Source organism: Trachypithecus francoisi, unplaced genomic scaffold, assembly GCF_009764315.1.
Source record: "Trachypithecus francoisi isolate TF-2019V2 unplaced genomic scaffold, Tfra_2.0 Lachesis_group9, whole genome shotgun sequence".
Lineage (NCBI taxonomy): Eukaryota > Metazoa > Chordata > Mammalia > Primates > Cercopithecidae > Trachypithecus > Trachypithecus francoisi.
Genome location: NW_022681474.1, coordinates 20,130,072 through 20,147,099, shown reverse-complemented (window position 1 = coordinate 20,147,099; position 17,028 = coordinate 20,130,072). Strand labels below are relative to the sequence as shown.

At 38.4% G+C, this 17,028-nt stretch overlaps 1 protein-coding gene across 1 annotated transcript in view; it reads right to left on the bottom strand.

The window, feature by feature from the left end:
* Positions 1 to 11,980: 11,980 nt before the first annotated feature.
* TMEM236 (transmembrane protein 236) overlaps positions 11,981 to 17,028 on the bottom strand; it is a 46,387-nt gene continuing 41,339 nt past the window's right edge. The window contains exon 4 of the mRNA XM_033208429.1: positions 11,981 to 12,760. Within this exon, the coding sequence (XP_033064320.1) occupies positions 12,177 to 12,760 (584 nt within the window). The 3' untranslated portion in view covers positions 11,981 to 12,176. The remainder of the gene's footprint in view (positions 12,761 to 17,028) is intronic.

Genomic DNA, 17,028 nt, shown 5'->3' with positions numbered 1-17,028 from the left:
TCCAAGGGAGAACTTGATAAAGAGGCTGGTACATTTCAGTGAATTTCAGCCTCTCCCTGTGGTTATGGCTGTGTCAGGCAGCTGTGAGGGGAAGCAGCCCACACGCCCAGTGCAGCTTGGTGAGGCCAGGCCGGGCAACAAGAATTTAGCCCTCCAAATGTCAGGACTGTGTATTCTGACTGGTGCTTTTATTTGCTTTCATCACTTCTCTTCAACCTAGTACTCAAAGTTCTAGTAAGAGCACGTAGGGAAGAAAAAAATAAATAAAAGCATCCAAATTAAAAAGGAAGAAGTGAAATTATCTCTGTACACAGATGGCCTGATTTTAAATATAGGAAGCCCTAAAGCTTACACACACATGCACACGCACACCACTCACACACAAATACACACCACACACACATACACATCACACACACAGACACCACACACACACCACACACACACACACACCACACACATGCACATACACACCACACACACAAACACAAACTGTAGAGCTAATAAATTTAACAAAGTTGTAGGACACAAAATCAAAACACAAAAATCAGTTGAATTTTGATACACCTGTAATGAACAATCTGAAAATAAAATTAAGAAAATTCTATTTACAATAGGATCAAAAAGAATAAAATACTCAGGAATAAATTTAACTACACAGCCAAAGACTTGTCCACTGAAAACTACAAATGATTGCTGAAAGAAAAAGACCTAAATATATGAAAAGATACCCTGTGTTCATGAAATGGAACAATTAATATTGTTAAGATGTCAATATAATCTATAGATTCATGCAATCCCTATCAAAATCCCAACGATTTTTTTTGCAGAAATGAAAAACCGCATCCTAAAGTTCATATGGAATTTCATGGGAGTCTGCACAGCCAAAACAATTTTGAAAAAGAATGAAGTTGAAGGATTCACACTTCCCGATTTCAAATCATACTACAAAAAACAGTAATCTAAACAGTGTGGTACTGGCATAAGGATAGCCATATAGGCTAGAGTAGAATAGAGAGGCCAGAAATAAACCTTTGTGGGCAGTTGATTTCCAACAAGGTGCCAAAAGCATTCAGTGAGGAAAGAACAGCATTTGTGCTGGGAAAACTGGCCATCCAAAGGCAAGAGAATGAAACTGGACTGTTACCTTACACCAAATGCAAAAATTAATCCAAAGTGGATCAAATGCCTAAACATAAGAGCTAAAAACTATAAAAATCTTAGAAGAAAACATCAGGAAAGAAAATCTTCACAACATTGGATTTGACAGTGATTTCCTGGATTGGATACCAAAAGCACAAGTAACAAAAAAGTAGATAAATAGGCCTTTATCACAATTTAAAACTGTGTCCATCAAAGAACACTATCTAGAAAGTGAAAAGACAGCACAAAATAGAAAATATCTGTAAATCACATATCTGATTAAGGAATGAACATCCAGAATATATTAACAACTACAACTCAATAACCACAACAAAACCAAATACAAAATGGTCAGTGGACCTGAATAGACATTTCTCCAAAGAAGACATACAAGTGGCCAATAAGCTAAGCACATGTAAAGACGCTCAACATCATTAGTCATTAGGGAAATGTAAATCAAAACTATGATGAGATACAATTTCACACTCAAAAGAATTATTATTAAAAAGAAAAACAAAATAACAAGTGATGGTGAGAATATGAGAAATTGGAACCCTCAGGCATTGCTGGCGGGAATGTAAAATGGTGTAGCCATTGTGGAAAACAACTTGGAAATGCCTCACAAAGTTACACATATAATTATCGTATGATCCATCAATTCTACTTCTAGGTATATACCCAGAAGAACTGAAATTAGGGACTCAAACAGATATTTGTACAACAATGTTCAAAGAAGTATTACTTAGGATAGCCAAAAAGTAGAAGCAACTCAGGTGTCTGTTAGCAGATAAACAAATGTGGTATGCACTTACTGTGAGATATTATACAGCTGTAAAAAGGAATCCTGATACCTGCTATATGTACAACCTTTCAACATTTTGCTAAGTGAAATAAGCCAAACATAAAAGGACAAATGTTATGTGATTTCACTTATGTGAGGTACATAGAATAGGTAAATTCAGAGAGATAGGAAGAAGAGAATTTACTAAGGGGTGGGAGGTGGAGGATGGAGGAGAAGGGAGAGTTATTGTTTAATGGGCACAGAGCCCACTGGATGTTGGATGATGAAAAGTTCTGGATATACAGAGTGGTGATAGTCAAACAACATGGTGAATATATTTAAAGCCAATGAATTGTACAGTTAAAATGACTGCAATAATAACTGTGTTATGTATCCTTTACCACGTTTCTTTTTTTTTTTAAATCCAACTCACGCCATCCTGTTTACAGCCTTCTACTAAGTTCTGGTTCTGAATTTTGGTTAGCTATTGATGATGGTGGTTTTTTTTAACTAGTCCTTTCTTCAAGCTAAAATATAAAGGAAATTCTCATTTTTTTATTGGCAAGATAATCAACTGTGTCATTTCCTCTTAGACTTTCTCAAACATCAGCCACCTCCTACCTACTCAGTTTCATGTAAAATGAACTTAGTGTCTGCTTTGCTCTGAAATAGTTCCGAGAAAAACAGCTGGGCAAATTTTTTCATAACCTGTTACATCATTTCTCACAGATAAAACTGCTAAGCCATTCAGAAATGGTGTTTTCAGTAAGGCTATCTTTTAATGAACAAATTTATTCAAATCTTATCAACATAATTCCTATTCAGCCAAAAGAAAAAAAAAGATATTTTTGAGTAAAAATGTAAAAATTTAGATGTTCTTATACCTCATATTTTTCAATCCTTACCAAAATATAGCAAAACATCAACAATGCATTTACAGTTTAATAGAAAATGACTATATCATAGCAATCCCATTTCTTTGCATTCAATTACTTACATAAAATTAGGCTTCAATTGTAACTGTCTTCAGATAATATATTTAGATTTATTGTAATCTACAGTGTGTAGATTCATACTATTTGAAGGACCTTTGAGTTTTGTATTTCTATAACCAATACTTTGTTTCATTTGGTTCTGTTTGTCTTGGCACACATCGTTTTAATATACTAAATTTTACAAGGTAATTTAATTGAAAGGCTATTTGACCCATTTAATTTTTAAAACAATTTTTTTTTTTTTTGATATGGAGTCTCGCTCTGTCACCCAGGCTGGAGTGCAGTGGCACAATCTTGGCTCACTGCAAGCTCTGCCTCCTGGGTTCATGCCATTCTCCAGCCTCAGCCTCCCCAGTAACTGGGACTACAGGTGCCTACCACCACGCCCGGCTAATTTTGTGTATTTTTAGTAGAGATGGGGTTTCACTGTGTTAGCCAGGATGCAGGATGGTCTCGATCTCCTGACCTCATGATTCGCCCGCCTGGGCCTCCCAGAGTGCTGGGATTACAGGAGTGAGCCACCGCACCCGGCCGAAACAAATTTTAAGAATAAGATTAAACATGTATTTATAATCTGAAAGTGACCTATACTTTACAGATGGAAACCAAGACACAAAAATGTTGGGCTGATTCTTCAGAACAATACTAACTATGTAAGGTTATGTATAGTTTTTAGCAATTTGAAATGCAAATTTTCTATTTATTCACTCAAATATTCTGAACACCTCTAAGGCATCTGAGTTAAATATTTAAAAGAAAAAAAGTTTTGTGGAAATCCATTATTTCCATTTCAATATAAGAATAATTATGAGTTAAAATAAAAAATAATCTTACTAAAAATAGGCATATCTTGGGAAATTAAGATTTGTGTGTATATAAATGCAAACTTTCACAGTAAGTGTTACTTTAGTAAATATTATCCTCAAATTCATATAAAACCATACCTAGTCTCTATAACAGGCACTCAAATTTGTCAAATGATAAATTAATGAAATTTCCAAAAAATAATCTTCAGAATAGATATGGTAATATTTGTAAAAGCTCTTATAAATAATTGTTAATACAAATATCTCATGTTACTGAAGCTATTAATCACTCATATTCAGGGACGTAGAGGTTGTGCACTGTTCAACCTGAAGGGACGCTGTATGATTTAGAATTCATTCATTAATCTTGCCTTGTAAACATTGGAAACACCTTTCTAATGCAGTCGGATCTGGTTCTCAGTGTCTCTATGTGGGCAGGTGTACATGGCTCTCTGTTTCTCTATTTTTTCACCTTCTGACTCTACTGTTTGTGTGTTTGGATTCGATTACTACAGAGCACAGAAGGTGGATGTGAGATAGGCAACCAGGGAGCTGAAAATTGTATAAAGGCTGTGACGGTTAATATTGAGTGTCCACTTGATTGGATTGAAGGAGGCAAAGTATTGTTCCTGTGTGTGTCTGTGAGGGTGTTACCAAAGGAGATTTGAGTCAGTGGACGGGGAGAGGCAGACCCACCATCAGTCTGGGTGGGCTCCATCTAATCAGCTCCCAGCATGGCTAGGATAAAAGCGGGCAGAGGAACATGGAAGGACTAGACTTGCTGAGTCTTCTGGCCTCCATCCTTCTCTTGTGCTGGATGCTTCCTGCCCTCCAACATTGAACTCCATGTTCTTCAGCTTTTGGACTCTTGGACCTACACCAGTGGTTTGCCAGGGGCCCTTGGGCCTTTGGCCACAGACTGAAGACTGCACTGTTGGCTTCCGTATTTTTGAGGTTTTGAGACTCGGACTGGCTTCCTTTCTCCTCAGCCTGCAGATGGCCTATTGTGGGACTTCACCTTGTGATCGTGTGAGTCAATACTCCTTAATACACTCCCTTTCATATATACATCTATCCCTATTAGCTCTGTCCCTCTAGAGAACTAATACAAACGCATCCCCTCATAATGAAGCAGACATCACAAGAGATTTGCTTAAACATGGAATTTGTAACATGTAAAAATAGCCCCATTGTAAAACAAAATGTCTTTAGCCATTTCATTTTTTTCCTTCTATTATTTAGTATATCTTCTATGGAGTATAAGTAGGTATTTTTAAGTTCTATAGCCTCTAAGTGGTATGTTGCTTTTTTTGTGAAAAGCATTTGATATATTCACTATGTAAGGTGCTGCTCCAAGGTACACACAGCACAAGGCAATTATTTAGTAGGCAAACAGCATAGTGCACAGCACATAGTAGGACTTCAGCAAGCAGTTTCATTTCCCTTTTATTTCCTATGCCTCATTGCAATTGTCATTCAGTGAAATGGGGCCCTAATAAGAAAAACAATATGATAACATTTACACATTGTAATTTCAAACATTAACTTTTAGAAAGAAAAGACACTAAAAAGTCTATTAGAGGTATTAGAATTTTTTGTAAAATTATAAAATAAATAAAATTTTATAAAAATTATAGCATCAATAAATTTTATAAAATTATAAAATTATTTTATAATTATAATGCAATAAAATTATTAGACTATATATTAATAGCCTAATCATAGATTAATTTATATTTTTTTATTACTTCTGTGTTTATTTTTGCCCTGTTATTTTATCTAGGCATTTTATAGTTTTCTGAGTGAATAGAAAGGATGGAAAAATGAGTGAGCCTAGAAAACCCCTACTCAAATGTAACTTCAATTCTCCATCCACAATTATTAGCTCTATCAGGAATTATTTTTCATCCCTCAAGAGTCTTTCCTCCAAAATTCAGTATCCCATTAGAGTAACGTAACTCTCTCTGTTAAAGAAGGTAAGAACTATTAATAATAACAATAATGTATAATACTTCATTTTAATCTTGTTCTGATTTTCTATCTTTTTTTATTATTATACTTTAAGTTCTAGGGTACAGGTGCACAACGTGCAGGTTTGTTACATATGTATATATGTGCCATATTGGTATGCTGCACCCATTAACTCGTCATTTACATTAGGTATATCTCCTAATGCTATCCCTCCCCCCTCCCCCCACCCCACAACAGGCCCCAGTGTGTGATGTTCCCCTTCCTATGTCCAGGTGTTCTCATTGTTCAATTCCCACCTATGAATGAGAACATGTGGTGTTTGGTTTTCTGTTCTTGCAATAGTTTGCTGAGAATGATGGTTTCCAGCTGCATCCATGTCCCTACAGAGGACATGAACTCATCCTTTTTTATGGCTGCATAGTATTCCATGGTGTATATGTGCCACATTTTCTTAATCCAGTCTGTCATTGATGGACATTTGGGTTGGTCCAAGTTTTTGCTATTGTGAATAGTGCCACAATAAACATACGTGTGCATGTGTCTTTATAGCAGTACGATTTGTAATCCTTTGGGTATATACCCAGTAATGGGATGGCTGGGTCAAATAGTATTTCTAGTTCTAGATCCTTGAGGAATCGCCACACTGTCTTCCACCATTGTTGGACTAGTTTACAGTCCCACCAACAGTGTAAAAGTGTTCCTATTTCTCCACATCCTCTCCAGCACCTGTTGTTTCCTGACTTTTTAATGATCGCCATTCTAACTGGTGTGAGATAGTATCTCATCGTGGTTTTGATTTGCATTTCTCTGACGGCTAGTAATGATGAGCATTTTTTCATGTGTCTGTTGGCTGCATAAATGTCTTCTTTGAAGAAGTGTCTGTTCATATCCTTTGCCCATTTTTTGATGGGGTTGTTTTTTTCTTGTAAATTTGTTTGAGTTCTTTGTAGGTTCTGGATATTAGCCCTTTGTTAGATGAGTAGATGGCAAACATTTTCTCCCGTTCTGTAGGTTGCCTGTTCACTCTGATGGTAGTTTCTTTATGCTGTGCAGAAGCTCTTTAGTTTAATTAGATCCCATTTGTCAATTTTGGTTTTTGTTGCCATTGCTTTTGGTGTTTTAGACATGAAGTCCTTGCCCATGCCTATGTCCTGAATGGCATTGCCTAGGTTTTCTTCTAGGGTTTTTATGGTTTTAGGTCTAACATTTAAGTCTGTTATCCATCTTGAATTAATTTTTGTATAAGGAGTAAGGAAGGGATCCAGTTTCAGCTTTCTACTTATGGCTAGCCAGTTTTCCTTCCCCATTTCTTGTTTTTGTCAGATTTGTTGAAGGTTAGATGGTTGTAGGTGTGTGGTGTTATTTCTGAGGTCTCTGTTCTGTTCCATTGGTCTATATCTCTGTTTTGGTACCAGTACCATGCTGTTTTGGTTACTGTAGCCTTGTAGTATAGTTGGAAGTCAGGTAGTGTCATGCCTCCAGCTTTGTTCTTTTGACTTAGGATTGTCTTGGCAATGAGGGCTCCTTTTTGGTTCCATATGAACTTTAAAGTAGTTTTTTCCAATTCTGTGAAGAAAGTCATTGGTAGCTAAATGGGGATGGCATTGAATCTATAAATTACCTTGGGCAGTATGGCCATTTTCATAATATTGATTCTTCCTATCCATGGGCACGGAATGTTCTTCCATTTGTTTGTGTCCTCTTTTATTTCATTGAGCAGTGGTTTGTAGTTCTCCTTGAAGAGGTCCTTCACATCCCTCGTAAGTTGGATTCCTAGGTATTTTTTTCTCTTTGAAGCAATTGTGAATGGGAGTTCATTCATGATTTTATGTGCCACATTTTCTTAATCCAGTCTATCATTGATGGACATTTGGGTTGGTTCCAAGACTTTGCTATTGTTAATGGTGCTGCAATAAACATATGTGTGCATGTGTCTCTATAGCAGAATGATTTATAAACCTCTGGGTATATACCCAGTAATGGGATGGCTGGGTCAAATGGTATTTCTAGTTCTAGATCCTTGAGGAATCGCCACACTCTCTTCCACCATTGTTGGACTAGTTTACAGTCCCACCAACAGTGTAAAAGTGTTCCTGTTTCTCCACATCCTCTCCAGCACCTGTTGTTTCCTGACTTTTTAATGATCGCCATTCTAACTGGTGTGAGATGGTATCTCATCGTGGTTTTGATTTGCATTTCTCTGATGGCTAGTTTTGATGAGCATTTTTTCATGTGTCTGTTGGCTGCATAAATGTCTTCTTTTAGGAAGTGTCTGTTCATATCCTTCACCCACTTTTTGAGCATCAAATATAGCATCAACAAAATTTTATAAAATTATAAAATTATTTTATAAGTATAATACAATATAATTATTAGACTATATATTAATAGCCTAATCATAGATTAATTTTTAAATGTACTTTCCTATCATTAACCATAGTGGACTTTTTTTTTTTTTGAGACAGAGTCTTACTCTGTCGCCCAGGCTGGAGCATAGTGGCAAGATCTCAGCTCACTGCAACCTCTGCCTTCCGGGTTCAAGGAATTTTCCTGACTTAGCCTCCTGAGTAGCTGGGATTACAGGCATGCACCACTACTTTCAATGGCAAAAACCTCAATTACTTTTGCACCAACCTAATAATTTTAATAATATTGGGCCGGGCACGGTGGCTCAAGGCTGTGATCCCAGCACTTTGGGAGGCCAAGACGGGCGGATCACGAGGTCAGGAGATCGAGACCATCCTGGCTAACACGGTGAAAACCCGTCTCTACTAAAAAAAAAATACAAAAAATTAGCCGGGCGAGGTGGCGAGCGCCTGTAGTCCCAGCTACTCGGGAGGCTGAGGCAGGAGAATGGCATAAACCCGGGAGGCGGAGCTTGCGGTGAGCAGAGATTGTGCCACTGCACTCCAGCCTGGGCGACAGAGCCAGACTCCGTCTCAGAAAAAATAAAAAAATAAAAAAATAATAATATATATGACATTTAATTACAGTGTAGAACTATCAATGTTTTCCCAGTGTAATTTGTTGTAATATCTATTAAATCCCATAGACTTGCACTCTGTAAACATGTATACACTCTAAGTAAAATATTAATTTAAATTAAATTAGCTACTCAATTTTCCTCCTACACATAATCTTTTGTATATGCCTTCATTATTTGTATAATGTGTTGTGACTTCTGAAAATATCAGGCACATTCATATTAAAATATCAGATAAAAGTGCATTCTAAATTCAAGTAATACTTTTGAGTTGATCTGAGCACTGTTGCTAAGTTTTAATATAGAGATAAATGTATGCTTACATAAAATATTTTCATATTTAGGAATATCATAAATGAATCCCTTGATTATAGACTTTTCTTAATAATAAAAAGACACCCATGGCAGAATTCGAAAGAAATTACTTGTATTATAATTTTTTTTTTGAGACTCTTGTCACCCAGGCTGGCTTGCAGTGGCACAATCTCAGCTCATTGCAACCTCCGCCTCCCAGATTCAAGTGATTCTCCTGCCTTAGCCTCCCAAGTAGCTGAGACTACAGGCGTGTGCCACCACACCCAGCTAATTTTTGTATTTTTAGTACAGACCGTATTTCACCATGTTGGCCAGGCTGGTCTTGAACTCCTAGCCTCAAGTGATCCTCCTGCCTCGGCCTCCCAAACCGTTGGTGCATGAGCCACTGCGCTGGGCCTTGTATTATAATTGTTTTAAGTTATAAGTCTTGTAAGCTCCTGCAGGGTTGATTGATGAAGAGAGAGATGCATTGTTAAACAAGATGCCCTCAGGCTCTCCTTTAAGGAATAAAGATTAATAGGCCACTCAGAAAAGTAAATACATAATGTAAGTATGAATGAAGTGCTGTAATTCAGATTCTATGGGAATTGAGAGGAGAGACACTCAAATGTCCATGAATGGAGGCTTGTGTCCATTTTAATCTATGTATTCAGCAGATTGATCACTTTTGAATACAATACTGCTCGATGAAAAAGTATAGTCTGAAGTAACCTTCAGACTGTATGTATTATTTTTCACAAAAGCAAGGTTTAAATGATTATTCCCAGAGGGTGAGCAGGGCCACAGAAAAGAATAAACAGGAAATTTCTAAAAATGCATTGAGATACTTGTTTCTTGGAGACTTGGTACCATTCCAATGCTTAGCATTTATCAGATTATTATGGTTTACCAGATAATGTGCTCAAAGGATTCTTTACCCTTTAACCCTCCTAACCCTATTAACGTAGTAGAAGTATTATGTTCATCTTTTAGATGTGGAAACGGGGACCCACAGAGGTTAAAGTACCTACCTCAAATCAGAAAGCTGGAAGGTAAGCTTTTAACAACTCTGAGTAGATCTTCTTTTATAGTGTGAGAAAAATCCTAAAACAGAGGGAAAGGGAGACAGGGCGGCAGGGGGAGAAGTATTTGGTGGAGCGCAGAATAACACAAGGTCAAATTCTCTTTTATTTTTTTTAGATGGGTGTCACTCTGTTGCCCAGTCTGGAGTGCGGTGGCATGATCATAGCTCACTGCAGGCTTGACCTCCTCAGCTCAAGCAATCTTCCTGCCTCAGCCTCCTAAGTAGCTGCGACTACAGGTGTAGATCACCATACCCAGCTAGTTTTTGTAATTTTTGTAGAGGTACGGTCTCTCCATGTTGCCCAGGCTGGTCTCAGACTCCTGGACTCCAGAGATCCACCTGCCTCGACCTCCCAAAGTGCTGGGATTACACGTGTGAGCCACCATGCCTGGCCATATGTCAAATTCTTAAGCTATTTGTTATCACAGATCATTGAAGAAACTGGCTATATAATCATTACTCTTGCATCCATAAGCCTCTCACAAATCTCTCCAGCATCTGAAAATTCCTATCAAATGAACGGCGCTGACTGGGAATATCAGAGAGTGTCCCAACAGAGTGAAAGCAAGTTGCATGACTTCGTATGTAATTATCTTATAACATCAATATATCCATGATATGGTATCACATAAGACACTGATACATTGGCTATTGTATTTGTAAGCTGAACTTTTAATTTTAAACAGGGCTTGTACTTTGATTATTTATCACAGTATCAAATTCCACAAATAAAATATTCTTTTACTTTGAAATCTCTGTCTTCACTTTATGGCTTTTTAATATGAAATTTTATATTGGTATTATTGATGTACCTTGACTTCATTTTACTGAACAACACTCATATTAGTACTTCAGTACTGGCAACACAGCTAAGCCTTAAACTGAGCCAAATATCTATTAAAGTGAATTGCTTTTTATGCTGAAATCAATTTATTGAATAAAAGTCCCTTGCCACAATGGAATAAAGAATATAATTCCATGTTTGAAGGAACAACAATTTTCAAATTTTTAAAAAAATATAATCTGGCCAGGTGTGGTGGCTCACTCCTGTAATCCTAGCACTTTAGGAGGCTGAGGCGGGCAGATCACCTGAGGTCAGGAGTTCGAGATCAGCCTGGCCAACATGGTGAAACCCCATCTCTACTAAAAATACAAAAATTAGTCAGGCATGGTGGCAGGCGCCTGTAATCCCAGCTGCTCAGGAGGCTGAGGCAGGAGAATCGCTTGAACCTGGGAGACAGAGGTTGCAGTGAGCTGAGATTGTACCATCACACTCCAGCCTGGGGAACAAGAGGGAGACATTGTCTCAAAAAAAAAAAAAAAAAAGCTTAGTCTAAAAATTATTCAATAATTTCAGGTGTGTTCTTTAAAACTAAATTTACTCAATCAATTCATATAATCCTCTCTATATAAAAGATAAAAATCTTATTCTTGGGCTAACTTGATGGAAAAGCTTCTTAGGTTTTTAAAAGGCTCTATTAAAGAGTATTCTTAGAAAAAGTGTGGTGTACATCAGTGGTCCTCAACCTTTTTGGCACCGGGGACCAGTTTTGTGGAAGACAATTTTTCCACGGTTGGGGGTGGGGGTGAGGGTGGGTTCTGGGATGAAACTGTTCCACCTCAGATCATCAGGCATTAAATTCTCATAAGGAGTGCAAGCTAGATCCCTTGCATACACAGTTCACAACAGGGTTTGGGCTCGTATGAGGATCTAATGCCGCTGCTGATCTGACAGGAGGTGGAGCTCAGGCGGGAACGTTCAGTTCGAGGCTCACCACGTGCTGTGCAGGCTGCTTCCTAACAGACCAGGGACCGGTACTGGGACCATGTTCCAGGGGTTGGGGACCTCAGTATACCTAACTAACTAAAATTAACTGCTAACCCTTTCTAGAAATACCCAAAAGCCAACTTACAAGAATATTACTTTACTTAAATTTAGCACCTTTTGCATATGTTAAAAAAAAAAAAAAAAGATATGCCAGAGTTAGTAAAAATGGCTTATTCTCTACAATCTAGTCATTTCCTTTATAGTGCAAAAACCTACACTCCAAGAAAAAAAGAAGGATTACAAATGTACACACAGGTATCACAAAGAGGCCTTAAAGATCCCATTTTCTTTTTAAAATGGAGACATTTCAAAGGCAGAAAAAAACCTGAGTCTGGTTAGGTAATTGAAGTAAATGTAAGAGAGAGTCACGAGGATATTTTTACACAGGCCCAGCACGGGTGTGATAGTCCCCAGGGCAATGATTAAACCAAGTCTAACAAAAACAAATGGTAAATCTTGCAGCAGGATGCTCAGGCAATTGAGAAGAGGGTTTTGGGGAGTGAATGTAATTCGAAGGAGAGAAATAAAACTGAATATGTAGACTGGGTATAGCCAGCTTGACTTGTACACTTTGGGGTGACCAGCCACACGCACCATTTCTATCGTGTCAGACCACAGGAGAAAGCTCCATAAGAATAATTCTGCCCGGACATCTTGCCGGGATATCATTTTCAGGATTCCAGAGTCACAGGAGGGCTCCTGGGGTCCCGTGAACACAGACACCTGGCTCCATGTCATGGCTCCTGATGGCAGAGACAACTGGGTGCTGTTGGTTGCCTGGGGAGATGCAGCGTTTTCTTGACTTTGCCTCACTTGCTCCGTCACCGTTTTAATGTGTTGCAAAGAGCTTGAATGGGTGTGCCCATTTTGGCTACCTGCAATTAACAGATTTATTTACATTTTAGTTTTTAAAATGTATCCATTTTGGCTCAAATGTTATTCAAATTTAAAATTCCATTTAAAGGTGGAATTCTCCATATTCTTTTGTTTTTCACTTAATTTAATTTAATTTAATTTTAAGTTCCAGGATACATGTGCAGGACACGCAGGTTTGTTACATAGGCAAACGTGTGCCATGGTGGTGTGCTGCACCTGTCAACCCATCACGGAGACATTAAGCCTCACATGCATTAGCTATTTATCCTGATGCTCTCCCTCCCCACATATTCTATTATTTGAGGCCGATTTTACCCATGGAATTTCAAGATAACACTGAAGTAGCATGCTGAAAAAACATAGAGGTGGAGAAGGCTCTTGGTGTCTTGGTATTTTCCTGGATTCAGATCCGAAGTCATTTTTTACCACTCCATAATAACAAACATTATTGGTTTCTAAGCTATACACTTTCACACATTATTATCTCATTTAATCCTCAGAACAAAGCTGAGAAATAGGGATTACTGTCCCATTTTACAACTATAGAAACTGGGTCTTGAGAGGTTAAAGAACGCTGATATTCAAATGCAGTTAGTATTGGGCAGAGCTGGAATTCACACCTAGATTTGTTTGACTCCAATTGACAAACTCTTAACTTTATGGCTGCTATTACCTGTCTAGATACAATAGATCATGAGTTAATTATAAAACATTTAAGCGTCACAAAATCAAATGAATCTAAAAGTCCCCCAATCCAACCCTGTCATTTTGTAAGAAGGGACTCACAGAGATGACCATACCCCAGATCTCCAGGCATGATGCTTTTTTGTGTGTTTTGTGTGTGCGCGTGTGTGTGTGTGTGTGTGATAGAGTCTTGCTCTGTCACCCAAGCTGGAGTGTAGCAGCATGATCTCAGCTCACTGCAACCTCCAACTCCTGGGTTCAAGCGACTCTCCTGCCTCAGCGCCCCGAGTAGCTGGGATTACAGGTGCACACCACCATTCCTGGCTAATTTTTAGTAGAGACAGGGTTTCCGTGTTGGCCAGGCTGGTTTCAAACTCGTGACCTCAAGTGATCTTCCCCCCTCAGTCTCCCAAAGTGCTGGGATTACAGGCGTGAGCCATGGTACCCGGCCTAGAGGGAATCTATTTGACCACTAGAGATTCCTAGTGAAGAGTGACATGCCGAATCTAAGGTTTTTAAGCTGTTCTTTTGCAAAGATTCTTGAAGTGATCATTAGGATTGGTTAACCTAAAGCATCTCTTCTGTGGCCATGGTCAACACACCAATGATCTGAATGAATAAGGCACGTGATGCAACACCATTGTGTGTGTGTGTGTGTGTGTGTGTTCCTCTCCGTGTATACATGGGTGTTGAGGTTGGATTACGTACAAATTCTCAAATCTCAAGACCTAAAACAATGTTGATGGCATTGTTTTTATGCACAGAAGGGATAACGTGTTCTTTTTCAAACATTTATCCACTAAAACACCATTTTGGTTGCTAAGAAATTATCAGGACTTGACAAAGTTTACTCAGCAAACATGCTGAGCTGCCATATGACGTGATAAGACAAAATTTAAAGGGAGTCATTAGACTGAATAGCTCTAAAGGTCAAAGAGACAAAGTCAATAAAAACTTGTTGAAGCGCATGGAGCTGAACATGAAAACATTTTACAATAAATAAATTATTATTGATAACTAATAAAATGCTTGACTACTATAAGTAGGAGTTTGTTTAAAGGACACAATACATTTCTAGTTTCTTTTATACAAGTAACTAATTAGTTTTAAAGTTTAAGTGTGAATTGAGCATTTTTGTAAACTAAAAAGATAATCTAAATTCTTGATGACACATTACTTCCAGTATGAATCATTGATAGGTAAATGTCAGCACCCATGACCTTAGAAACTTCTTTACCAATATTAGAATTCAGCGGCCTGAGTGGGAATCATCTTAATAAATAATACTCAAGTAAGGGAGAAAATTATATAACAATTTATTATTCTTAAATTCATAAAACCATCTTTTTACACTCAGATGCTCATTTGTATCTATTGCACTTCTTATATTATTTAAAAAATTAATATAGAGCCAGGCATGATGGCTCACGCCTGTAATCCCAGCACTTTGGGAGGCCCAGGCAGGTGGATCACCTGAGGTCAGCAGTTCGAGACCAGCCTGGCCAACATGGTGAAACCCATCTCTACTAAAAATACAAAAATTAGCTGCGAGTGGTGGAGGGTGCCTGGAATCCCAGTTACTCTGGTGGCTGAGGCAGGAGAATTGCTTGAACGCGGTAGGAGGAAGGTGCAGTGAGCTAAGATCGCACCACTGCACTCCAGCCTGGGCGACAAGTGAGACTCCAACTCAAAAAATAAAATAAATAAAAAGAATTTAAAAATCAGTATAGAAAATATTGCCTTAGAATATGTCATGTCCTAGAGAACTTTTGTTCCCCTCTCTTGATAGGTGAAACTGTCATAATGAAAATCCAAACGGCTTTGTCAACATTCAGAACACAGTGTGTAATTTGGGCTTTTGAAAGATGATTGCAAATTCAGCATTGTTTCAAAGCCAGGAAGTGGAAACCCCAAAAGTGACACATTAACATTTTTTTAAACAGTCAGTGAGAGTCTTAACATTTTAGATGCTAAGAGCAGCTGCTATGAACAATGAATTCTTAGCTGGAGTTTGGTTTTAATGAGATACATGTGTATGAGGTGAAATCAGGTCTTTGAACTTCGTATCTTTACACAGTTCAGGGGGTACACGGATTCTGCTTCCTCTTTTCAAGTGAGAAATACTAGAACTATTAACTGGAAAGCTTTGATGGCCTCCCAAGGGGCTGGGGAGAGTTAAGGAAGCTGAGAAATATTGTGGTCATTGGAGGGGACCAGCAAGTACATCTCGGAGCAAAGTACAGGCTCATGGATTTGATGCTATTCCCTTTAGCTCCAGGATGAGTTTTCTCTCCAAATGAGTACTTTCTAAATATCCACTTAGAGCTGGAATTCTTTTTCCTATTGTTGTTAGTTGTTATTTGTTCTGTGTGGGTAAAACAATATTCACTGGCACAAAATCCATAGAAGATACAAGCGTAAAGAGAGAGATCTCCTCACCTCCTGAGAAGCGCACACTGCCCTTTAAAAAGTAAAAATAGCAGCCTCTTGATACAGTTTCCCACATCTGATTCTAGTTGCTGAAATCACTTTTGATCGTTACTCTGTAAGCTAAATGACCAAGAAAATGTCATTTTGTTAGCAGACAAGAGGCTAAGTAGGCAACTGTAACATACTTTACTTAGTTGTTTATTTATGGATTTATTTTTACCTCTAACTTTTTCCCCAAAAGTTTTCAACACCTAACAGGGGGAAAAACAAAACAAGGCACACGATAACAATTCAGTAGTGAGGCATTTTCTAGAGTGTGCATTCCTCTTGTGAAGAGAACAAGAAAACAGTATGTTATCCAAATAAAAACAGATGCAGGTACAGTGGCTTATGCTTGCAATCGCAGCACTTTGGAAGGCCGAGGCCGGGGGATCACCCGAGGCCAGGACTTCCAGATCAACCTGGCTAACGTGGTGAAACCCTTCTCTACTGAAAATACAAAACATTAGCCAGGCACATTGGTGCAGGCCTGTAATCCCAGCTACTCAGGAGGCTGAGGCAGGAGAACTACTTGAACCCAGGAGATGGAGGTTGCAGTGAACCGGGATTGCACCACTGCACTCCAGCCTGGACAACAGAGTGAGACTCCATCTCCAATAATTAATTAATTAATAAAAGAGAGAGGAAAAGAAAAAGGAATCACAAAGAAAAGCACCTAAAAACATCCAGGAAGAAAGCTGATGCTAAAAATGCATTCATTAGACTCCGAACGGCCTGTAATGAGCAAATACGAGAGTACCGTACCAAGCCTGAGCTAGACACTGGCAAATGGCATCCCAAATAGCATGGAAGTAGTTCCTAGCTTCGTGACTCTGAATCTCCTACAATCACACCAATAAATATGGAATAATAAATGGTGGCCGGGCTGTAAAGGAAAGTAAATTCTGTGATGAGAGATAATCAAAGGGGATTCACTGGGGAGTCAAAGGAGGCTCGTCTGAGACGTGACAGTTAAGCAGAGATAGGAAGCATGAGTAGGAATTGATTCAGTGAGGAATGGAAAAAAGAACTTGCAGGTAGTGGGAATGGCCTGTGTAAATATCCTTCAGCTAGCATGAACTGAAAGAAAGGAGTTTGGTGAAAGGTGGGGGAT